The 25,447-nt window shown below is 43.9% G+C and overlaps 1 protein-coding gene across 5 annotated transcripts in view; it reads left to right on the top strand.

The window, feature by feature from the left end:
- ANKRD6 (ankyrin repeat domain 6) overlaps positions 1 to 25,447 on the top strand; it is a 153,226-nt gene that overhangs the window by 58,780 nt on the left and 68,999 nt on the right. For all 5 annotated transcript variants that reach the window (XM_083177055.1, XM_083177052.1, XM_083177053.1 and 2 more), the window contains exon 2: positions 14,121 to 14,387. In XM_083177055.1, coding sequence (XP_083033181.1) covers positions 14,268 to 14,387 — 120 coding nt within the window. In that variant the 5' untranslated portion in view covers positions 14,121 to 14,267. The remainder of the gene's footprint in view (positions 1 to 14,120; positions 14,388 to 25,447) is intronic.

The raw sequence follows: 25,447 nt of genomic DNA, 5'->3' as shown, positions 1-25,447 counted from the left end.
GTACTGTGTTCCTTAGAAAAATGTATTAAAATTGCAAATCTGCAAAAAAAAAGAAATTTTGAAATTTCACCTACACTTTGTTTTAATTCCTGTGAAACACCTAAAGGGTTAACAAACTTCCAAAATGCTGTTTTGAATACTGTGAGGGGTGCAGTTTTTGAAATGGCATCATTTATGGGGGTGTCTCACATACAAGTCCCTCAAAGTCACATCAGAACTGAACTGGTCCCTAAAAAAATCAGTGTTTGAAATTTTCTTGAAAATTTGAGAATTTGCTATTCATATTGTAAGCCTCCTAGTGTCCCAAAAAATTAAAAGTAAGTTGAAATAATGATGTCAACATAAAGTAGACATATGGTCTATGTTAGTTATTCACTATTTTGAGTGGTAAGATTATTTGTCTCACAAGCAGAAAATTTAACATTTTGCAAATCGCTAAATTTTCCTTTTTTTCACGATATTTTGGTATTTTTCACAAAAAAACACAGACTGTATCGACCCAAATTTACCACTAATTTGAAGTACAATGTGTCACGAAAAAACAATCTCAAAATCACTGGGATAAGTAAAAGCAAAAAAAAGTTATCCCCACTTAAGTGAGACATGTCAGATTTGAAAAAAAGGGCTCTGTCAGGAACGCAAAAACTGGCTCTGTCAGGAAGGGGTTAAAGTGAGAACAACTGCAAAGAGAACATACAGAAATTGGAAGGTAAATATCTGCTGCTGCTGAAATGAACTGGAGACACAAAGTGGTGCAGGAGACACATGGTGATAGTTCAGGAGATACAAGGGGCCGGTATGAGACACACATGGAGGATGCTGTCAGAGAGACAGGGAGAAGGTTCTTGGGAGAGACAGGTGGAATGGTGCTGTAGACACACACAATTTTATTATAGTAAGAAAGCTAAAAATACAGCATCAGACCTGCTTATATTATAGGGTATTAATAGGTACAGGATAAGGGAGGTTATTATTATTATTATCTAAATTTGATCTGCTGGGGCGAGGGGAAGGGGGGCTTAAATAGGGACCTACACATGTGTGTGTGTGTGTGGGGGGGGGGGGGGAGCAGCAAAACCACTGGTGATTTATTACTATTGGGATCGTGGGCATAGGTTTATCCTAGTCACCCGTAGGCAAGTTGGATTTTGGTGCCTCACCCTCTTAAATTAAAAATAGTAAATTATATAATACTAGTCCAGAGAACTGGAACTCATTGATTACAGCTGATCCTCTTCCCGGTTTCCTTCCTTCAGACCACTGTGGTAATCTTGTAAATAAAAACCATATGCACTCTGGTCATAAGTGAAGAAACGGGATGCGGTCATTTGGTCTACTGCATTATGGTCGACAGTCATTAGGTCGAATCCATTAGGTCGACATGCTAAAAGGTCGACATGACTCTAGGTCGACATGGGAAAAGGTCGACATGATTCTAGTTCGAAAGGTCATTAGTTCGACAGGTCATTAGTTCGACAAGGTCATTAGTTCGACATTGTCTATGTCGACATTCACAAGGTCGACATGGAGTTTTTCACTGTTCTTTGAGCCAACATGTGCCGACAGGCGGTATTTCATGCCCTACCATCCACTAGGGCGTGGTGGGAGAATAAAATAGTGTGCCGAGCGTAGCGAGGCACCGTGCCCGACGCATAGCGAGCGCAGCGAGCGATGCGAGGGGATGCAGTGCACTTTAAACTGTGTCCATGTCGACTGTGTTGACATTCAGGTAAAAAAACAGTGAAAAACCCCATGTCGACCTTGTGAATGTCGACATAGACAATGTCGAACTAATGACCTGTCGAACTACTGACCTTTCGACCTAGAATCATGTCGACCTTTTCCCATGTCGACCTAGAGTCATGTCGACCTTTTAGCATGTCGACCTAATGGATTCGACCTAATGACTTTCGACCATAATGCAATAGACCAAATGATCCCAACCCGAAGAAACAAACAGTCTGGCTTCCACAAACGGTTCAGCGCTCTAAAGCGCTGAAACGTTGCAGTAAACAAGACTGTTTCTTTATTTATGACCATATACACACAAGGGGGGGTTATTCTAAATCAATCGGTGCCCCACGATGTGCGCATGTGCGGCTGCTGTGTGCAAGCGTAGTGGGCGCTCGCACACAGCGGCTGCACATGCGCATAAAACCTTATGCACATGCGCAATCGCTAACAATTGGTCCAGGTGGGGGGCGCTGAGGTTCCGGAGAATTTTGCCTATGGGAACGCCCAGTGTTTCATGGGCGTTCTCAAGAGAACGCTGGGCATTCCCACGGTAATTCCCCGATGGGGCGAGCAGCTGACATAAGCAGACGTCAGCTGCCCGCCATGTCCTCGCATAGGGCACCAGCAAATCAGACACCATATAGATCTGCAAGCGCTGAAGAAATAATTTGATGGTCAACGACCACCACCGATGAATTCTCCCCCTCACCCAAGGCGGCAAATGGCTGATTATGCAAATCATTAATTTGCCCGCCTGTGGGGGTTCGGCGGGGGGGCACTCATAATGCAGGGTTATATATGACAATCTTAGCCAGTCTTCAGGGACCAGAGCCTACAGGGTACTTACAGGGCTTTACAGCTATGTTGTGTGACAATGGCTGATTGGTCAGGGTAAGTCCCACAAGATTCAGCTATCTGCAGCATACAGAATCAACCTGTACCGATGTATCCTATCTCACAGTCCAGCAGCAGCAGTGGGTGCACCATTGCCCCGCAGATTTATGTGATTAACTATTTGAGTGCCAACGATGCTGTGAGAGATGTGCAAAACATCTGCTAAAAATGCCTGGTGTATGGGTCATAGGGTTGACACTATAAAGGTCGACATACTTTAGGTCCACCACTTAAGGAAATTTTGCACATCTCTCACAGCAGTGTTGGCACTCCAAGGGTTAAGGTTCAAAAATGTATCACTGCCTTCTTTAGAGGTACAGTAAAACTTGACAAAGCAGGTGTGTAGCAATAGCCATAGCAGTAGATAGACCCTGCTGTGGCTTGGGAGGAGCCTTTTGGGTGCAGGAGTCTGTGGGTGCTATTACCTCCAACCTTAAAATGGTCAGTGCCTTATAGGAGGCAGTTTTTATAGATGCTAGAGGAGGTGGAGGCAATTTTGGGAAGGACATTTTCAATGTAGTCAGATGCGACAGACCCACCAGAAGGAGGAGGGGGAGAATCTCCTGACAATGAGCAGACACATGGCAGCCAGGGGGGAGGGATCCCCTAAAAAAGGTGCAGATCTGCAGCAGCGGCCAGAGAGATAGGGAAATCCATGGATAAGATCAGGTACCTTTCGGGGGAGGGCACATGAAAGATTTTGGGCATGGGGCATATTTCATAGTTACACCACTGAGAGATATCACATAGGCAAATACAGGGAAACCATCTTCCCCAAGTCGATTAATTAAATCATGACCAAAATAACAGTAGTATTCTATAGGATTTTACTAACAAGTATGGTGTGTGTGTGTGTGTGTGTGTGTGTGTGTGTGTGTGTGTGTGTGTGTGTGTGTGTGTGTGTGTGTGTGTGTGTGTGTGAATATGAGCAGCTGCTAATAAGAAGAGCTGCAGGGGCAAATTTAGGAGTCAGGCTGCCTTTAGATATAATATTACACTGAACCCATATCATGTCAATGCAGGTTCCCCGGGGGAGCCTCCCCCACATTTTGTCAGCTAGTCCCAAGGCTCCAGGCCAAATCACACAGCATAATTCACCCAAAACTCTTGCCCTCGACCCCCATAAAAAAAATATATATATAATAATTGAAAATAACATAAAATGAAATTCAGGGCAGCATCCTATTCTGATACGGAAGGCCAGCTGGGCTGCCCCCAGCAGGTGGAACCCCTGTATGCATGCCTCAAATGCCTGATGGAAAATACACAGCTGAGTATATGTTAGCATATGGTAGGTCGAAAGTCAGTAGGTCACCATATGATCAATATGTTCAAAAGGTCGACATGGCTAATGCTGGGTACACACCAAAACGATTTGGATTGGATGCAAATCGTATGTAAATCGGATCGTACGATTTGCATACGATTTGCATACAATCCGATCCCCTCTGTATTCAGATGAATGGATCTTTTACAGATCCTACCTGCAGCAGGTAGGATCGGATTCAGATCCAATTCAGATCCAACCAAACGATTTTGACCAAATCTGCATCCAATCTGCATCCAATCAGTCTGAATTGGATCCAGATTGATGGGATTGTGCCAAAATCGTTTTGGTGTGTACCCAGCATAAGATTGGTACACGAAAAGGTCGACGTGAGTTCTTAATTTCTTAAGAACTCACGTCGATCTAATTTCTTCTTAACTGAGTTTCTAATTTCTTAAAATTTTCATGCTTTATAATACTTTAATGGGGAATGTAGTCAGGACCCTGACAATTGTATTAGGGTTAGCCTATGGGAGAGGATGTTTAGAATTAGGCTGTGGTAAGGGTTAGGCTGCAGGAGGGGAATGATTAGGGTTAGAATACTTACTAAAATCCATCAGTATCTTAACAGTCGGATTTCATTGTGGTTATTGCGACCGTCAGGATTGTCATTGCTGGGATATTATACCTAATCCACTTTGTTATTTATTTTGTAAACCAAATTATAAAGCAATAGAATTGTTGTGCCCACAATCCTTCATAAAACAGGTAGAGCAGGCTTGTCCAAACTATGGCCCTCCAGATGTTGTGAAACTAAAAGTCCCAGCATGCCTGGCCACAGTTTTGCTATTAGGGAATGCAAAAACTATGGCAAGGTATGCTGGTATGTATAGTTTCACAACAGCTGGAGGGCCACAGTTTGGACATGCCTGAGGTAGAGGAAGCTGCCCTGCTGCACTGACTGCGCTCGTGGGAGTGTGTGCAGTGTGATTGGCTGGGCAACACCTCTTAAGGCCTAAACACACTGGGCGATTTTGAGCTGAAAGCCACTGAAAACACCAAGTTTGAGTGGCTTTCAGCTCAAAGCCGCCCAGTGTGTATGGCCCGGCGATGAACTGTGAGCGGTGATGCGCACTCCGGTATTATCGCCGGGCTGGTAGTACCAGCAGATGAGCGGCTTTGCATAGCGCAAAACTATGCAAAGTCGGTCCGGTGTGTGTTACTGTTTTGTATGTTTTTTAAGTTGTCTATGAATATAAAACAAGGAGTGAGCTTGCTGCCGAAAGCAGTGACAGCACCACACAGTGACACACACAACAAAAAAGAAACATTGGAAAATTGAGAAAAACATTGGGGGAGAAATCTAGCGATGTTGAGGAAACATTGGTTCCTTAACATTGCAGGGTTAAACATCGAACATTGAAAGCATAAATCTGATGTTACCGATGAAACATCATATGATTACCCATCCCTAGCCCTAAGTAAGCCCTGTAGGAATCACTGCCTGGCTGGAAAGTCTATTGTGTTTGTAATCTAAGGATTGAGCAACGGGTAGTTGTCAGTTCTTGTGTGCACATGGGCGGGGCACTACTACTGTGGGCATTATGGCCCTTATTCTAATTGACTCGGCCCCTGGGGGTGTTCGCACGGAGGACCAATGTTTTCATACTGGGCATATGCAGTGCTTCTGTCCAGTCACCGTCAGCAACTTGCATAGTCAGCTGTGGCGCTTACACATAGTGGTGCAGGACAGTGACGTGCTTGGGGCGTTTCAATGCGAACGCCCTGTGTGTCATGGACAATTGTATATCTATATATATCTATAGGTGACCGAGGGCCTAATTCAGCATGGATCGCTAATCTGAGAAGCTGCAGTTGACTGCGAGGTAGATGGCTACCGCCCAAACAGAAAGAGTAACCCCCTTGTTCAAATTTGCGAAGGTGAACTGAGAATGGATCATTAATCACTATCCACTCCCAGAGCCATACGCAGTTCTCGAAACATCGAAGAGACTTTTACTGCCTATGCAAATATGAGTAAGTCTGAGACTTCCACTAATCTGCGATTTAAGATACAAGTGGTCAACGCTAATGTCATAGACCCACTCTTTAATAGCCTGGGCATGCCTGTATTTTTTTGACACACCCAGAATATGGCAGGTTTCAGCCCCCAAAAGCGAACTTCCTTTCAATCAAACTGCGCCTGGATTGCTATTCATTCAAATTTTCAGTCAGTATGACAAAATGCTGCAAACAATTGTATCATCACTAATTTATCTCCACAGGCAATACACTGAAATTCATCCAATCCGCATTCTGAGTCATTCGATAATTAAAAAGAGGCTCTTCTGAACGATATCTTTTAAAAAGTCCTCTAGTGCGTATGGGTCCTACAGGAAACTATTGGTTGTTAATCGCTTATTATGCCCCTTTCAAGTGCTTGCAACACTTGCTATAAAATTGAGAATCAAGCAGCTGCCATCTAGAAATCCTAGGTTTGCCCCTACATGCAATATATTTCAGTTATTTTTATGTTTTTACAAGTGTTCCGAAATAAAGGAAAGTATCCATTGCAGTAAGCATTGGATAGTTGAATTGTCAATGTGTTCTTTTAATGTCCTGAAACCATTCACTTAATTTAATTCAGCTGTGCAGCAACAGGAGTAGAGTAATTCTGGGCAGAATTAAGGCACTGAATATGCCCTTCTGTGCTAGTGGCCTATGCATACTGCATAAGTATTTAATACAAATGGCAGTGTGAGCGTGTATGTTGGTTTATTAGGAAACCTTACTTTTCATTCTGTACACAGCCCCTAATTCTGCTGTGAACTATTTTCCTAGTCCAGGAACAAACAGATGCCATTTGTTCTCTTTGAAAGGCCTTTTTACATGCACTGACTGAGACACATTTCACTACAGGCCCTAAAGAAACAGGTTTTCATCATAACATATGTCTTGTCAAGCTGCAGAAGTGATGAATTACTAGTAATTAGTATGTGTTTAGCCCCTGGGTTTGTCTTTATACTGTATATTAACACCTTTAACATATACACTATGCTGTGTCCGACCATTGAAGAGGCAGCAAAACCTTCAGAGTGGACGGACATTTCCCGGAAAGTGGCATAATACAGGACTTGTCCCCTTTAATCAAAAGGCCAGAAAATCTCTCATATTGATCGATAAAGCCCCGTACACACGGGGGGGATATATCGATGAGCGATATATCGATGAGCGATATATCGCTCACGATGAGCGATATATCGCTCACGATGAGCGATATATCGCTCACGATGAGCGATATATCGCTCAGTGTCCCGTTTGCATCAGCGACCAGAGATGGTCGCTGATGCAAAAGAAACTGCTGGAGGAGCCCGGCAGTGGAAATCAGCTTGTCGCAGAAGCATGTTCCTGCGACCAGCGATCACTACGGGGGAGAAAACGAAAGCGCGCAACCGGTGATATATCACCGGTGCACACTCCCATCACGGGCAATATGGTCGCTCAGCGACCATATTGCCCGCAATATTAGACAAAATCGCCCCCGTGTGTACACAGCCTTAGGTGAAGAAAGGAAGGCATAGAGGAGACATAATCCTGTAAGAATAACAGAATGTCATCTGCATATAGTGCAATTTTATCTTCTTTTGTACCTATTGTGAGGCCGCGTATAACGGGATTGTCTAATCAAGCATGCTAGGGGTTCAATTGCAATTGCAAATAGTGCGGAGTAGAGTGGGAAGGAGGAGGATACAAAAGCATTGACCAAGATTCTCGCCACCGGCCCAGAATATAGAAAGTATGTATGGAGCACATTAGTGCCTGTGGTTAAAACGATTAAATCAAATCATTGGAAGATGCTTGCATGTTTTGCTGCTTAAAATTGTGATACCTGTAAAGCAACAGCATACCTCCCACCTATCCTGTTTATAGCTGAACAGTCTCACGAATTAGATTCTCTCCCGCTGTCCCACCAGCGAGTCGTAGTGTCCCGCGAGCGTGGCAGGCAGTTGGGAGGATTACAGGAAACAGTTGAGAGAGAAATTTTCATTCAGGACAAAAGGATGGACCGTATTTACCCTATAGATCCATTTTGTCTTATCCCCTGATCGTTTTGGGGACATGGTCTATCATTTTATATCTCAAAGTGGCCAGGGAGTGTTTCATTAGCTTAAAATGGCATGCCACAGGTTACTGGCATTTGTATAAACGGTACTCTTTACCTAGCACGGCGCCCACGATCTTGATCGTGGGCATCGTGAGGTAAAAAATCGCGTCGGTCGCGTCGTATGCGGGCTAAAGATGCCCGGGCGCGACGCGACCGACGCGATGTCCACGATTTCCCATTGAAAACCATGTTAAACATGGACATCGCGTCGGTCGCGTCGCGGCCGGCCATAAATGTGCACACGATGGCCGCGACGCGATGCCCACGATTTGCCATAGGAATCAATGTTAAAAGGCCCGATGGACACGATTTTCATGTTAAATGGCTGAATGGACCCGATTTTACCATAGGAAACAATGTTAAATGGGCCTTAGAGCCCAAATACTTACCCTGAACTCTGAAATGGCCCCCCCAATTGTTTACGCCACCCCACGATCAACCTCAACCCGAAGCGTGGCGAGCGGCGGCGGTACGCGTCCTCCGACCTTTTCATACCCCCACTATCCACGTCGGCGTGGAGTTGAGAATAGAATAGTGTGGCGAGCGGACGCGGATACCTGTGAAGCCCGCAAGGGGACACGTATAGCTGTGAAGGTATCCGCGTCCCCTCGCGGGGCTCGCTGCGCTCGCCACGCTTCGGGCTCGGTGGCTCGCTGCGCTCGCCACACTATTCTATTCTCAACTCCACGCCGACGTGGATAGTGGGGGTATGAAAAGGTCGGAGGACGCGTACCGCCGCCCCTCGCGGGCTCGCTACGCTCGCCATGCTTCGGGTTGACGTTGATCGTGGGGTGGCGGTAACAATTGGGGGGGCCATTTCCCAGTCAAGGTTGCCTATTTGGCCTCTGTGGCCCATTTAACATTGTTTCCTATGGCCACATCGGGTCCATAGAGGCATTTAACAGTAAAATCGCGTCGTTCGGGCCATTTAACATTGATTGCTATGGGAAATCGGGTGCATCGCGTCGCGGGCATCGCGGGTACATTTATGGCCGGCCGCGACGCGACCGACGCAATTTCCATGTTTAACATGGGTTTCAATGGGAAATCGCGGGCATCGCGTCGGTCGCGTCGCGGCCAGACATAAATGTACCCGCGATGCCCGCGATGGGCGCCGTGATAGGTAAAGAGTACCGTATAAACTTCAGGATCATAGTGCCCATCTGGCAAATGGCCTCCTACCTGTCACTGCAGATACAATATACTCACAATTATTGTGAAAAGGGCAAGCCCCTTGTGAGGATGGAAGGGAAAAAAAAATCGATGGGGCCAGCAGGTTGTTGTGTGACACAACGAGATCCCCTTCTGTATATTGAATGCACACATCCAGGTAATTGATCGTATTATCATCTATTGTCAATGTGGATTTAATATCTTCATCTTGTTAATTAGCCATATCCATGATCTCCTGAAGATGACTTTGTGGACCATGCCTTAGTAGCGGGATGTCATTAATGTATCTTAGAAAGAGCAAGATCTAATTCTCCAGTTCTGAGTTGCTGAAGAAGAGATCACGTACAATCTCAAACATGTAGTCATTTGTATACATGGGCGCGAGACATGACTCCATTGCACGTCCTTTTAATTACAAATATTAGCCGCCATGAAAAAAAGAAACTGGTGAACTCTAAATAGAAGATGAGGTCTGGTCCTTCATATTAGATGAGCCGTCTTATTGCTTGTAACCCCTTGTGGTGAGGAATATTCATATAAAGACTCACCACATCAAGGGTACATAGGGTCATAGAAGCTGAGAGGTTCTGTAAATCTTTCAAAATTAGACTTGTGGTGTCCCTTAGAAATGTGCTTTGCGCTTGCACCACAGGCTGAAAATAGTGGTCTACATAGCGCAAAATCTCTTAGTACAGAGATCCTCTTACCGTAAGAGTTAAATGTTGTGGTGGCACCTCATCCTTATGCAATGTTGGCAGGGCGTATAATAATAGGACTTCTTATATAATGTTTATGAGTTTTCAGCACTTGTAAAAATCTGGTGCAGAACATTGGAGCTAATATGAATCTGCTGTGTTAGAGCAGTCTACCTTGCATTAAGATCGCCGCATAGAGAGTGTATCTGCATAATTATAACTTATAGGATGCTTACTAGTACATGTGTTTATTTCAGTAGATCATGTGACCACCAACTACCAGTTTGACTTCCTGAGTTTGTCTTGTAACCATAGTGATAGCCGGAGGATGGTGGCATTATTGATGTCAATTCGTTGTGCAGCCGAAGCGGGCAGTGAGGGCACTTGTTGTTCTGATGAAGGAGTAAAATCTGAAACACTCACACCCGTGAGGATTGCAAAGTCCAGTGAGGGCCGCCATTTTTCTACTATATTTATCTCATTGCCAGATTTGGAGGGCACTGTGACCATTACTGCGCCTACCAGGGTAGTGCCAGATCGTTATATATATTATACAACTTCCAAATGAAGAGAGCACTCAGGAGACTTGTTCATCGATACAACATATAACTGTATTCACGGTATAAACAGCCGTTTTCGGGACCGCAGCCCCTTCGTCAGATACCTACAGCAGTTAGACACATACACAATCCCCCCTACATATACCCCATCACTCACCTGGTCCCGGCATCTCTGCACGCTGAGTCCGTCACGCCGGAAGTCGTCAGATGCCGCACTTCCGGTTACAGCCAGCACGAGACCATGGTGACCACATAGCTTGCGTGTCACCTGGCTTACACTGCGTTCCACAGACTGCCCCATCCGCCTTGACTCCAACCGCGTTGCCCGGACAGCGGAGCAGCACAGAACCAAATGGCAATCTAAATACAGAAAGGAAAGCACATTACACATATAATAAATACAAACAAATACATATACAGAAAAGCATAGAAAAGAATAATGCAACACACAACCTGAAAAAACAGTTAATTGAAGGAGTTCCAGTTGATCTTGTCATTCAGGCCACCCGGTCTAGTGGTGCCCAAACGCAAGATCCACTGGGACTCTCTAATAACCAACGATTTGACCCGATCACCCCCTCTCAATGACAGAGGGACATGATCAATGATAAAGTATTTTAAATCTTCAAGCGTGTGACCCGCTGCCTTGAAGTGACGCGGCACTGGTTGGTCTACTTCCTTGTCACGTAAGGTCAGGCTAATGGCAGACCTATGTGCGGCCATCCTCTCCTTAAATTTGCGAGAGGTCTGGCCCACATATAGTAAGCCACAGGGGCAAGTGACAATGTACACCACAAAGGTGGTATTACATGTGAGGACATGCCTGATGTCATAATTACGATCACAATGGGGGTGGGGAAATGATTTGCATGCAATCATATACGAACATGTGATGCAATTAAAACATTTATAGCAACCTGGAGGCTTCACATACACATTAGCCATGGGACGCTCAACTTTAGTAACATCAGCATGAACGAGACGGTCCCTTAAGTTTCTGCCACGTCGATATGACAGTAAAGGTTTGGACTGGGATAGCATATTAAGGTCCTTATCAGTGCCCACTATGGGCCAAAGGGCTTTGACAGCTCTGCTGACCACAGGGCTGGACACAGAGAAGTCGGACACAAAGGGTATCCTATTCATGGACACTTTAGGGGCTGGGGACATGAGCTCCTCCCGTGACATCCCACTCACTTTACTCTTGTGTTGATTTAACAGAGAAAGATCTATCACTGAACTTCACAACCACTTTGTCCAATGCTTCGGGGATCTTATTAGGCTGACTGGTGATACGGGCGGCCCTCACCATCTGCGACAATGGCAACCCCTTCTTAAGGGCAGGGGGGTGGTGACTGGTGGCCCGGAGCAGGGTATTACGGTCTGTGCTTTTAGAGTATACCTCTGTTTCAAACCTACCCTCACACAAAGTTACAGCCACATCTAAAAAGTTAGCCTTAGTCAAATCACAAGTGTATGTAAACTTGATAGGGAAGTCCTGTGCATTAAGAGCTTCCATGAGTGTCACAAACGACTCCCTCCCTCCTGTCCAAAGCATGAAAATATCGTCGATGTACCTTGTATACAACAAGATACATCGAGCGACATTGGGATCGGCAAAAAACATATCATGCTCCACCTGGAACATATACACATTAGCATACGTGGGTGCTACCGATGATCCCATCGCGCACCCACGTAGCTGCAAAAAGAAAGAGCCATCAAATAAAAAATAATTTCTGCATAATGTGAGTTCCAGGAGAGTCAAAAACAGCTGATGGTCGAACGTCAATGGGTCCATGTGTTGTTCCAGGAACCACTTCATCGCCTTCAAACCACCCTCATTTGGTATTGAGGTATACAGGCTTTTAATGTCCAGACAACATAGTAGAGTACCCTCAGGTACCGAATCAACACTTTGAAGTTTAGACAAAAATTAGGTTGTGTCCTTTAAGAATGTGCCATGTTGGGACAGAAAAGGCTGGGCAAGACTGTATTATATAAAAGTGAAAATTTGTCCTGTCTGTCTGTCCTCTGTATCGTCCTCGGTACTGCTCATGTGCAGATCCAATTTTTATGGGCTGCCGCTGCTGTAGCAGCCCATAGAGGTGTACCTGGATAGAGGGAACACCTCCCAATGGGATTGCCTTGGGTGACTGGCAGGTCGGACTTCCAATAGGAAGTCACTGCTAGTCACAGTGAAGCCAGTGCAATCTCACAAACTGCACTTGGCTTCACACATTGGCAAATTTTACCTGGGGGAAGGCTGCAGCCCATAGGTAAAAACCACCACTGGATACATACACAAAGTTTTCTGCACCTGAAGCTGGACAAGTATAGCAGCTGTTGCTCCAGAGTGCAGGTCAGCTGTCCACTGCCCCTGGAAGCCTGCCTGCAGCTCCCCATGACCAGCTGTTGGCTGCTACTGAGTGCCTGCTTGCAGCTCCCTTGGCTGACTTGCTGGTTGACTCTGCCTGCAGCTCCTGCCGGCAATCTCCTGTGCTTTGCAAAGTACTGAGATCCGCCTGTGAGGACCTGGTGTGGGAAATACTGGGCTTATATTAAAAAAAGGGATAGCTAGCAGTTTTTCTTTTTCTTGTTTCAGGACTTGTGTTTCCTGTGCTTTCACTGTCCTCTATTATCCACTTCTGTTATCTACCTTTCTTACAATTATTGTTTGTTTTATATGACATGTATTTTGCTTACATGTGACATGATCATCATCTAGTAGTGCAGCGCTACATTTTTGTTTATAATTATGTAAAGAATTGTGTTTGTGGGACTCAAAGGATGATATCCAGCCATAAAAATGGTTGGTCTCATAGGAACTGCTCTTGTGAATATCAGTAAGCATGGAGCTGCAACGCCATATTCCAGTGCAAGGGGGGATGCCGGCATTCATATTACCGACCCCAGCATCCCACTGGAGGAAGTTCTGACAGTGGTCATGTAAATATACTTACCTTCCTCCAGCCCATCCCCAGATATCCCTAACCCTAATACCTCCACCACAAACACAGGCTAACTCCTTTATAAGTGCTGTACCCTAATCTACCCTCCCCACAGCCTTATCCTGACCCCCCCCCCCCCCCCCAGACACACACACACACTATGGGGCAGATGTATTAAGCTTGGAGAAGAGATAAACTGGAGATAAAGTGGAAATAAGGTAAAAGGAGATAAAGCACCAGCCAATGAACAATGTTTAAAAATGACAGTTGGAAGTTGATTGGCTGGTACTTTATCTCCTTTTACCATATCTCCACTTTATCTCCAGTTTATCTCTCCTCCAGGCTAAATACATCTGCCCCTCTAACCATAAGTCGCCTCCTAGTGCCTAAACGTAAGCCCCCCCCCCCCCCCCCCCCAACACACACACACACATTCCCTGGCCTAGACTTAAACCACCCACCTACTTACTATCAGATTCCCCGCAGTCCGTATTCCTGCGCCAGCATCCTCATTGATGTTGGGATTCCAAGGCTAGCCCCTGAAAGTCACAGCAATGTTGTATGGTTAGAAGTAAACCTCTTTTTAGATGGAATGCTGCAGGAATTTTATTGATACATTAGTCTCATGCCAAGGCGTTTACTATAATAGTGGTTTATGTTTCTCTATTTTTTCCCCCTCAGATTCACAAGATGCCAAAGCTGAAGTATGTGATTCAATAAGTGTCTCTACAGTCAAGCATGTAGCACTCCTACTGCTCAGAAAACATTTTCCTTTAATGAGCACATCCATATTGCCAGCTTGTCCTCAGGACTTCCTTCTTCTAATTCATGAGCCAGCAGGATGTGGTCGCTGCGCTGTCAGAACGCCTCCTCGTAGCTGCATACAAAGGCCAAGTGGATAATGTTGTGCAGCTCATTAACAAGGGTGCCAAGGTAGCAGTTACCAAGGTAACCAAAAACTGACTTATTTTGATTGTGAGGACTGGGAATTCTTGCTTACCCTTCATAAAATGAGCAGAATGTGCATTTTTACATTAAATATGTGGTCTATGCTTGCTCTACAGCTAACAATAATAGGTTTTTATACAGGTTGAGTATCCCATATCCAAATGATGCATTATCCATAGTTTTCAGAATGCTATTTTTTTTCTAAAAACCTACTGGGTATATCTGTATCATGCACTAGTGGGCACATCTGTAACTGGCACTACTGGGGACATGATATGTAACTGGCATTAAATGGGCAAGACAGTGATTTCTTCAGTCATTCATATTCAGTGTCTGAGATAGTACACAAACGTTAAAACTTTTTTATGCTCAAATAAAATATATATATGTGTGTGTGTGTGTGTGTGTGTGTGTGTGTGTGTGTGTGTGTATTTTATGTGTTTGATGTGCTTATACAACATAAATGCAATATACCTCAAAATACATCAGTGAAATATAAAAATATTCCAAAATACGGAATAATCCATTATCCAAATTTCTCCTGGTCCCAACCATTTTGGATAAGTGATACTCAACCTGTACAAACTGTGTATATCATTTTATTGTACTGCTTGCTGTATACTCACTGTACCTCCCTTCAGCAAGTGTGTAATACAGAGGCCAGTATTGTAATTGAATCACTAGTATGCATTGCACTGTACTTGGGACACTATATTGCTTCTGTATTGGAAATTGGTATTCAGAATGATTTTGTATTATCTCACAGAAACATGTATCGGCGATTAACCCAGTGGTCGCAAATGATCCAATTAGCTGAAAAATGTAAAAGATATTCTAAGAAAAAGATGACATATACTGTACACACATTATGCACCTATATATAGCATATATATATATATATATATATATATATATATATATATATATATATATATATATATATATATATATATATATATATATATATATATATTTGGGAGACTTCTTATCTTTCCAGGAAGGGCACCGGAGCACATTATTCTGCATGTTTGGTAGTGCTTCCCCACCAATACCTTTATTTATACAGATGGAGTGCCTCTCGCTTTTGCAGGGGATGGCGGAAGATTCACCAGCCACCATCCCCCGCCAGCCGCCTTAAGGAAACGCGCGCGCACGAGATGCGCGCACGTCGCCCTACAACGGGGCTCCCCCCGGGTCCCCGCCGCCTCGCACGTGGTCCCGCCGCCTTGCCACCCTGTCCGTCTCCCTAAAGCGGAAATGGACAGGGTTCCCGTCCCCCCTGCCGACGGGAAACTGAGACTCAGTCAGATGGGGCGCCTCTCCAGCGCCAGCAAAAATGAGAGGCGCTCCATCTGTATGTGTGTGTGTGTGTATATATATATATATATATATATATATATATATATATATATATATATATATATATATATATATGTACTCTTTACCTAGAACGGCGCCCATCGCGGTGATCGCGACATCGCGGGCAGTACATAAACGGCCGCGACGCGATGCCCGCGATCACCGCGATTTTCCCATAGGGAACAATGTTAAAAAGCCAGATTGACCGCGATTTTGCATTCAATGCCTCAATGCCCGCGATTTTCACATAGGAATCAATGTTAAATGGGCTACAGAGCCCAAATAGGCAGAATTAACCCTTAAATGTCCCCCCAATTTTTGTACGCCACCCCACGATCCACGCGAACCCGAAGCGTGGCGAGCGCAGCGAGCCCGCGAGGGGCGGCGGTACGCGTCCTCCGACCTTTTCATGCCCTACTATCCACGTCGGCGTGGAGTTGAGAATAGAATAGTGTGGCGAGCGCAGCGAGCCACCGAGCCCGAAGCGTGGCGAGCGCACGCGGATACCTTCACAGGTAAACGCGTCCCCTCGCGGGCTTCACAGGTGTCCACTTTTCGCCACGGATACCTGTGAAGCCCGCGAGGGGACGCGTATAACTGTGAAGGTATCCGCGTCCCCTCGCGGGGCTCGCTGCGCTCGCCACGCTTCGGGCTCGGTGGCTCGCTGCGCTCGCCACACTATTCTATTCTCAACTCCACGCCGACGTGGATAGTAGGGCATGAAAAGGTCGGAGGACGCGTACCGCCGCCCCTCGCGGGCTCGCTGCGCTCGCCACGCTTCGGGTTGGCGTGGATCGTGGGGTGGCGTACAAAAATTGGGGTGACATTTAAGGGTTAATTGTGACTATTTGGGCTCTGTAGCCCATTTAACATTGATTCCTATGTGAAAATCGTGGGCATTGAGGCATTTTAAAGTAAAATCGCGGTCAATCAGGCTTTTTAACATTGTTCCCTATGGGAAAATCGCGGTGATCGCGGGTACACGATTTTTATGTACCCGCGATTTACCCGCGATGCCCGCGATTTTTTACCCCCGACGCCCGCGATTCTAATCGCGGGCGCCGTTCTAGGTAAAGAGTACCTATATATATATATATATATATATATATATATATATATATATATATATATATATATATATACACACGAAAGAGCAGGCCGGCACTCCACTGTTGTGGGGACAGATACTTGCCCAGGTGCCGTCCAAGGTTCAGAGATCTGCGCAGATAGGTATAGACGAATAACGGCGGCACTCACAGGACTTCACAGGAAAAAAAACAGTCAGACCACTATGGGGTTCAGGTTCAACGTTTCGGGCCCTCGGACCTTTATTTCCTGTGAAGTCCTGTGAGTGCCGCCGTTATCCGTCATTCATATATATATATATATATATATATATATTTCAAAGAATAGGTAGTGTCACTCCAGGGTCTTTTTCAAAGAGATTTAATCAAAGTGCCCAAATCATGTGCGGCATGGCCAACTTTTAAGTGCCATTTTCCTCAAGGCACTCAGCACATGAAAAAACATTAACAAACATTGCAAGCGGGAACTCATTTATACTTCCATTCCTGCAGAGTCATGGCCGGCTGCCGAGTGTGGATCGGTTTCCACTTCCGTGTACGGCTGCGTCCCCGTCCACTGACGTCATCTCTGCTTGTCAGGAGCGCCGGGCAACCACTACAACATGGTCACTCACTACAACAACTAGGATGCGTCCCCGGCCGCCGAATCCATGCTCAAAAGGATAGATTTATGGAGCAAAACAGATAATTGGCATATTAGACGAATGCTTCATTAAATTAGATAGGTGACACATTACAGCAAACAATTTAGGGCAGCAGGTAGTATGAATCGTGATCATAAACACACAGTCCAGTTCATACGTTCAATGAGGCCGCCTGGTGATACTGTTTGTAAGCGGTATATCCACTTACTCTCCAATCTCAATAGTGCCCCTCCCTGGTCACTTGGGATGCCGGGACATGGTCTATTAGAATAAATTTCAGATTGTTAAGGGAATGCTTCAGATCTGAAGCATTTTTATATAATGGCATTAACATAAACAGAAAGCAGTTTGTTTCTATTTAGTTATAGAAGTGTGTGCTGCTGGGACTTTTAGCATTGCTCCAAGGTATCATCAATGTCAGAGTCCAGGCTTGTCTGGCATCATCATCTGAAGCAAGTAATCTAAAGCAAGCAATGAGTTAGAACTGGAATGAAGTTTTCAAACCATCTCTCATCTCCTCTGTACAGGTACATGAATGCCATTTTCCAAAACCTGATGCTTTTCATTTAAAAGAACAGTCTGCAATGGAAATGTGTTTTGCTACTGGGAGCCTACAACATCCCCCACCTTTAATCAGATAAGCTGAGCAATGTGTGCAAACACCAACCCCTCCCCCTGTACCAGCTGACCTAACTTTCCTTTAAAATGGGAAATTTGGAGAAGCCTGGCCAAGGCTTGTCTGTCATCATCATCTGAAGCAAGTCATCTAAAGCAAGCAATGAGTTAGAACTGGAATGAAGTTTTCAAACCATCTCTCATCTCCTCTGTACAGGTACATGAATGCCATTTTCCAAAACCTGATGCTTTTCATTTAAAAGAACAGTCTGCAATGGAAATGTGTTTTGCTACTGGGAGCCTACAACATCCCCCACCTTTAATCAGATAAGCTGAGCAATGTGTGCAAACACCAACCCCTCCCCCTGTACCAGCTGACCTAACTTTCCTTTAAAATGGGAAATTTGGAGAAGCCTGGCCAAGGCTTGTCTGGCATCATCATCTGAAGCAAGTCATCTAAAGCAAGCAATGAGTTAGAACTGGAATGAAGTTTTCAAACCATCTCTCATCTCCTCTGTACAGGTACATGAATGCCATTTTCCAAAACCTGATGCTTTTCATTTAAAAGAACAGTCTGCAATGGAAATGTGTTTTGCTACTGGGAGCCTACAACATCCCCCACCTTTAATCAGATAAGCTGAGCAATGTGTGCAAACACCAACCCCTCCCCCTGTACCAGCTGACCTAACTTTCCTTTAAAATGGGAAATTTGGAGAAGCCTGGCCAAGGCTTGTCTGGCATCATCATCTGAAGCAAGTCATCTAAAGCAAGCAATGAGTTAGAACTGGAGTTTGGACTGGATTTGGACATAAACCGAAACACTGCCACATTTTATTTTGCTTTTCCCAAATTACTATCTGTCTCCGCCTCTGAGCTGAGGAAAGCTATGTCTTACTCTTTGTTTTACTGTTTCTTTACCATGATCTTCATCATATACCTCTACCCCCACTGTATGCAAAGCCTGTATGCTGTTCCTTCACTGATTGCACACCCTGCCAGCAACAAGCTGGCAGGGTGTGTCAGCTTTGGAAGAAAAGTGGTTCATAAATACAAATATTATTATTACTGCTGCCTTTGAGCAGCATGATCAAGATGGCGCCGCTGATGGCTGCCTAGGAGTTGTGCAGCTCAGTCAAATATATTCCCTGTGTGATAACTGTACTGTCTGCTTGTATTGTTACCTACCTGGCTGTTTCAGCGACCAGTGGCGCCGCTGATGGCTGCCTAGGCACTGTTCAGCTTGGTGGGTATGTGCTCCCTGTGTGATAACTGTACTGTCTCTGCTTAATGTTACCTACCTGGCTGTAGCAGTGACCAGTGGCGCCGCTGATGGCTGCCTAGGCGCTGTGCAACTCAGTGGGCATGTGTTCCCCACATGTAATGTCTAAATAAAATGTATGTAATGCCTTCTCCCCCCCCCCCCCCCTCATCCTTGCTTGATGCTACACTGTAAATCCACAAAAAAATCCTAGTGTGCGCAAGCATACATGGCCAATAAAGTTGATTCTATTCTATTCTATACATCTACACACACCTTGGATAGCCTTCGTTATAGCAGCTATAGCATCCTGTGCTTGGTATTCCCTTGCTGAATGTGGGGATTGTGCAGGACATGTGAAATTACTCTTTTGCCAGTTTACAGATGACATAAGTTATATATTGTATTTAAAGACTAGGACTACCACATCATAGGTTTCCCAAGTAGGACTTTATCCAAAATATATACATAAAAAAACAACCATGCATAGTTCTACGCCAGTTAAGAATTTACAGCATGTATGGGCACAGTATAAGAGTTTGTATATCCGGCCCCTGCTACCCTTGGAAGATAAAAGATTGCCTGTTTCATAGAGGGCGTTTTTCATGTCATTTGGTTGATTTAGTTGATTATTAATTGAACAAACCCATGCTTAGACCAACACTGACTCTAGTGAAAGTCCTGCCATTAACCTATTGCAAGCCTATAAATGTGTTCCATAGCTTAGAAGAGCTAATGTATGGTCTTGCCTGCTTAACTTTGATAAATTGAAAAAAACTTAACATAAAACTGCATGTCACAATTTAATGTTGTCCATGATATGATTATTATTTTTATTATATTTTAGGATTATATGTATGTATTTTTTCCATGGTAATTTTAACTTTGAACGCTATTCATACTAAAGGGGTGTACACACGTGTCAATGCGACAGGGCGGCGCATCAGGATCGAATCTGCATCGTATGCAGCTTCTAGAAGCAAAATCGAATCGAAAACGTGTCAAAATTTATTGACATTGAAGCAAATAATCTTTATATATATATATATATATATATATATATATATATATATATATATATATATATATATATATATATATATATATATATATATATGACTTGCAATCACGAGGCAGCACTCTCCGGATTAAAAAAAAAAAAACATGTGTTCACATCAAAAATATAAAACAGTGAAATAAACAGGTCATCACAGTCGACCGTTTTCGGGGGGAATCACCCTTCATCAGGATGACCAATGGTGGTAGTGTGCAACAAAAACAAAGCAAAAGTATATATATATATATTCCAATAGGTCAATCGAGGTACGCATTTCTGAAGCACAATTTATGCTCAAAACCTCTTATTTTGTTGTATTGTTGTGATAAACATATTTGATTAAAAAACAAAAACAATTGTCAGATATAGTACAGTCATTTGTGGAACTGTAATTCCAGGATTAAGCAAATATATTTAACCTGGCCTTGTAGTCATGGAACAAGCATACTGTTCTTTATGCATTATTCCTGTTATCATACAGCAAATACATTCAGTTTGGTTAAGCTTAAATCGGTACTTGTGTATTATTTAGTCGCACGACATATAATCGCATCGCATGCCATACACCCGATGCACAGCGATGCGATTTTAAATTGTATAAGCCCCCTATACAATTTTTAATTGTATAAGCACCCTAATGGAGGCTTACAATGTTAAATGCAACCCCCATGCCACCCCCACTATGAACGCCAACCCGAAGCTTGGCGAGCGGCGGCGCTACGCGTCCTCCGACCTTTTCATACCCCCACTATCCACGTCGGCGTGGAGTTGATTTTATATAGTGTGGCGAGCCCGAAGCGTGGCGAGCACAGCAAGCCCCAGCGAGCCCCACTCACCATGCTTCGGGTTGGCATTGATAGTGGGGGAGCTGTTGGGGGTGCTTTTAACATACTAAGCACCCATCACGTTTAATTTAATTATAGGGGGCACTTTTAACATTAAAAAAACTATTAGGGTGCTTATACAATTTTAAATCGCATACCATTGTATATGTGATACAATGGCATACAATGCGATGGTATACAATTTAAAATTGTATAACATCGCCTGCCATCGCATCGCATACCATCGTATGCCTTATGGCCTGCGATGCGATGGGCGCCGTGGTAGTACACAAGTACCCTTAAATCTGTTATTGGAATAAATAAAATATAAACTTTGGAATAATCACATACTCAGCATAAATAGAAGGATCTATAATAAGAGCACATTATAATTGTTTTAGATGCATAGTTTAATGATTATTTGAGAAATAAGTGCCACACATAGCTCACACTGGGTACACAGTGAGCGGTTTGTCTATCCGTTCTGCCAAGTGCCTGCTGTCATTAGTGACATTGTCAGGTCTGAAGTGCTGCACATGAAACCTGATGATATCACTAGTGTCCTGTACTATGCTAATGAAAGACGGAACATGATCGTTATGGCCTTCATTAAATTAGCTCCAGTGTGTTTGGACAATCTGGGCTGATGGAGATTAGGTCCGTTGTCTGTACCCAGTCTTGTCAAACAACCAGTGGCATAACTAAAATTGGGGTCGCACACTGCCACTAAAATTTGTGCGCCCCCACCTCCACATCCCTCCATCCCCCTCCCCCACTCACCGCTGCATCTTGACGATTTGTTGCAGTCCCAGGTTCCTGGACCTTGTGTCAGTCCCAACGCTCCTGCTCCTCTTGTTAGAATGTCACATACAAAATGGCCGCCGCCTTACAGCAGACCACCTCCTCTAGCATCCTTAATAACTGTCTGCGGTGAAGGGGCAGCCATTTTACAAATTACATTCTAACAGGAGGGAGCAGCAGGAGCACCGGGACTTAGACCGTAGAGATTCGGTGGCTCCATTAACAATATCTTCCGCAAACCCCGTGGCGCCCAAAATTACCTAGCGGCTCCAAGCGACCGTGGGGTCTGCAGAGCTATTGTTACGCCACTGCAAACAACATAGACAGTTTTATAGGTAGGGGTTCCCAAACATGGTCTTCAATGCCCGCTACGGTCCAGGTTTTGTCTGTTTTTTTCATTTTCATGGCATAGGAGGAGACCATCCAGGACTCTGCAGCTAATGGAGAGATCATCCCATCCCACTGAGGAGCTACAGGATAAGAGAAATGTGATGCACTGACACTGACTGAAAGCTGTTCTAATGGGATGCAGTCAGTTTACTCTCAGTCAAAATACAGACAAGCATTGGCAGACAGACAGTCTCAGTCTAAATTCAGGCAGGTTCAAAATGCCGACATTCATTATGTTGACACAGATCAAATGTTGTCATGTCAAAAATCAACATGATTTTATCTTTGAAACCAACTTCTTACTTCACGATCCAAGTGGGCATAGATTTACATTATGATCGCACCCTTGAAGCTTGGCTTGACTTTTTGACATATCGACATTTTGAATGTCGGCACTTTGACCATGTCGGCATAATGAATGTCTGCATTTTGAACATGCCAGTATTTTGACTGTCTGCCAATGCTTGTCGGTATTTTGACCCATGGCATTTTGAATGTCAGCAAATCATACTGAACTGGGTTCCTAATATCCAGGAACACGTTTTATAAGGAGTACCTCCCCTAGCCAGGGCCCGGGGGGCTCAAGAAATAGTGGCCTGAGACCAGTCCTCCTGTTACCCCATCACCCAAATTTAAAGTTGGCTTGCTTAATTGGTTTAACACTTCTTTATTAAAGAACCCGCAAGGCCTTAGGAAAACTCAGTTAGTGATGACTGATCTGAGCAAATAACTAGGAGATATTGCAGCTAGAAATGATTGATGTCTCTTAGTTCATAAAGTCATAAGGTTACATTTAATTGAATTAAGTGTGCCTCTGTTTTGAAGCAATTTTCTTACATCATGCGTGTAAAATAAATAAAAAAAAAATTCCTTTTTCTTCAGGTGTGCTTCTATGTGGATCTGGGTGGAGGAATCTATATATCCTTATAATCAAACTTCATTATGGGGTTATTTTGGTTCACTCTTTCTGACAAATTCCTTCTTAGATGGACACAACCATGTGCATTGCAGGGAGGCAGATGTAACATGTGCAGAGAGAATTAGATTTGGGCAAGTTATTTTGTTTCTGTGCTGGGAAAATACTGGCTGCTTTATTTTTAAACTACAATATACTGTAGATCTCACTTTGAAGTAAAACCCCAATCAAATAAAACTCTCTCTGCACAAGTAACATCTGCCCCACCTGCAGTGCACATGGTTTTGTCCATCTAAGAAGGAATTTGTCAGAAAGAGTGAACTAAGTAACCCCCTATGTTTGGTTGTTGCATGATTAGAACCAGAGTAGAATACGTTTGACTCCATTATCACATGCCATCCTTATGAGGCCTACAGCTGTGTACATTGGACAGGATATGTTAGTGTTATTTCTGTGTCTTTTTGTCATTTTTATGATTTATAAATGTGAAGTTCATCTTGAACTGTGCTCCTTGCATACTTATGGGTGTTAAGTCACATGCTGAGAAACTTGTCAGAGCACATAACTACACGATAAACTGCTCCTGGCCTAGAGTCATTTGACAGGCTACTTTTCCTCTGTTGCCTAGAGACAATATGATCCTTATTGTAATTGTGTTACCTGAAACCTGTGCCTGGATCATTTCCAGGAGCTGTGAACAGGAAGTGCACCTTGCTCTGGTTATGTCAGTTATGTGACGCTCAGTAGGTCATATTAGACCAGATTGATAGTAATCTGTATATAACAGAATTTATTCCTTTGCTGTCAAATTCTTTGAAATGTATACTTCTTTTTGCTGAACAGTACTGATCTCAGCATCCATTAACATCATTTGTCAGGAGGAAGCCTTTGTCTGTCTGTACTGTAGTTCTTTTACCATCTTCCTCCTTCTTCTCTATCCTTCCTCCTTTTATATAGTGCCAGCATATACTATAGTGTTTTCTAATTGGGAAACCAATCTGAAACTTTGCAATAGGAAACACACACACACACACACACACACACACACACACAAAAGCCATCAAATGAGTGTACGGTTTATGGTAAGACAAGAGGTGTAAGATATTCCAGGTCAAAGTTTACAATCTATAGGAATGTAAGATATGATGCCAAATCTATTGCATTCAGTGTTTATAAAAAAAATTCTCTATCGTGACTTTTGTACTTATGGAGAGCTGGAAAAGGTTTTTGGGGCAGTGGACAGGATGTTCTAACATATGCTGCCCCTCTCTGCTACCGCATCCATACTAATCATATATGTGATTAGTAATGCATAGGAGAGCTCTTGCTATAAGACTTGTCCTTTGCAATGCGGTGCCGACCCAGGACTTCCGAGACCCGGGAGTCCCTCTGTGCATGTGCAGATTGATGGCGCTGGCTCCATGGCATGCTGGGAGGGATCCGTGATGGTTCCCTCTGACAGTCCCATGGAGAGAATCCCATAGGCTTCTACACAGAATCACCATCCCTGCCAGATGGGCATTATTACATACGAAAATATGGGAAAACCCCAGATAACAGGTGTTTTACCACATTTTTGCTTTAGAGCATCCTGTCCAGTATGAGTAACAAAATGGTAGTGGATAGTAATTCATTTCTGACATACCAATATGTTATTTTAGGAACAATGATAATTAAATTGTCAAAAAGAAATGTGAACAAATAAAAATGCATTTTTACAGCAGAAACCTGTTACAAAGCTCAGTTCCATGCACTCATAAGCCCTGTATAGTACATGTCTAACACAAATTGTTCAATTTAATTTATTCACAATTTGAAAATCAAGCCATTAGAACCAACATCACTCAGCACATTGTCACACATAAACCATGTTTAAGAACAGCAGTCTTCTACTGTAAAGTGGTGGAGTGGTATCACATCGGTACATCACTAGGGCTTGACAAAATTGGATGCCTACAATGGCTGCTTACAACTACAATGCCCAATAGCGCCCTCATTTTTTTCTCCATTGTACTATTATGTGGCCACATCATAGTACCAATTCACATTGGCCACATAATAGTGCCAATTCATATTACAACACACACTGCACCAGGTAGAACCCCTTAGAC

The sequence above is a fragment of the Crinia signifera genome, chromosome 3, assembly GCF_055691185.1.
Source record: "Crinia signifera chromosome 3, ASM5569118v1, whole genome shotgun sequence".
NCBI lineage: Eukaryota > Metazoa > Chordata > Amphibia > Anura > Myobatrachidae > Crinia > Crinia signifera.
Note: the sequence above shows the minus strand (reverse complement) of the source record. Positions and strands in the feature narration are given on the sequence as shown.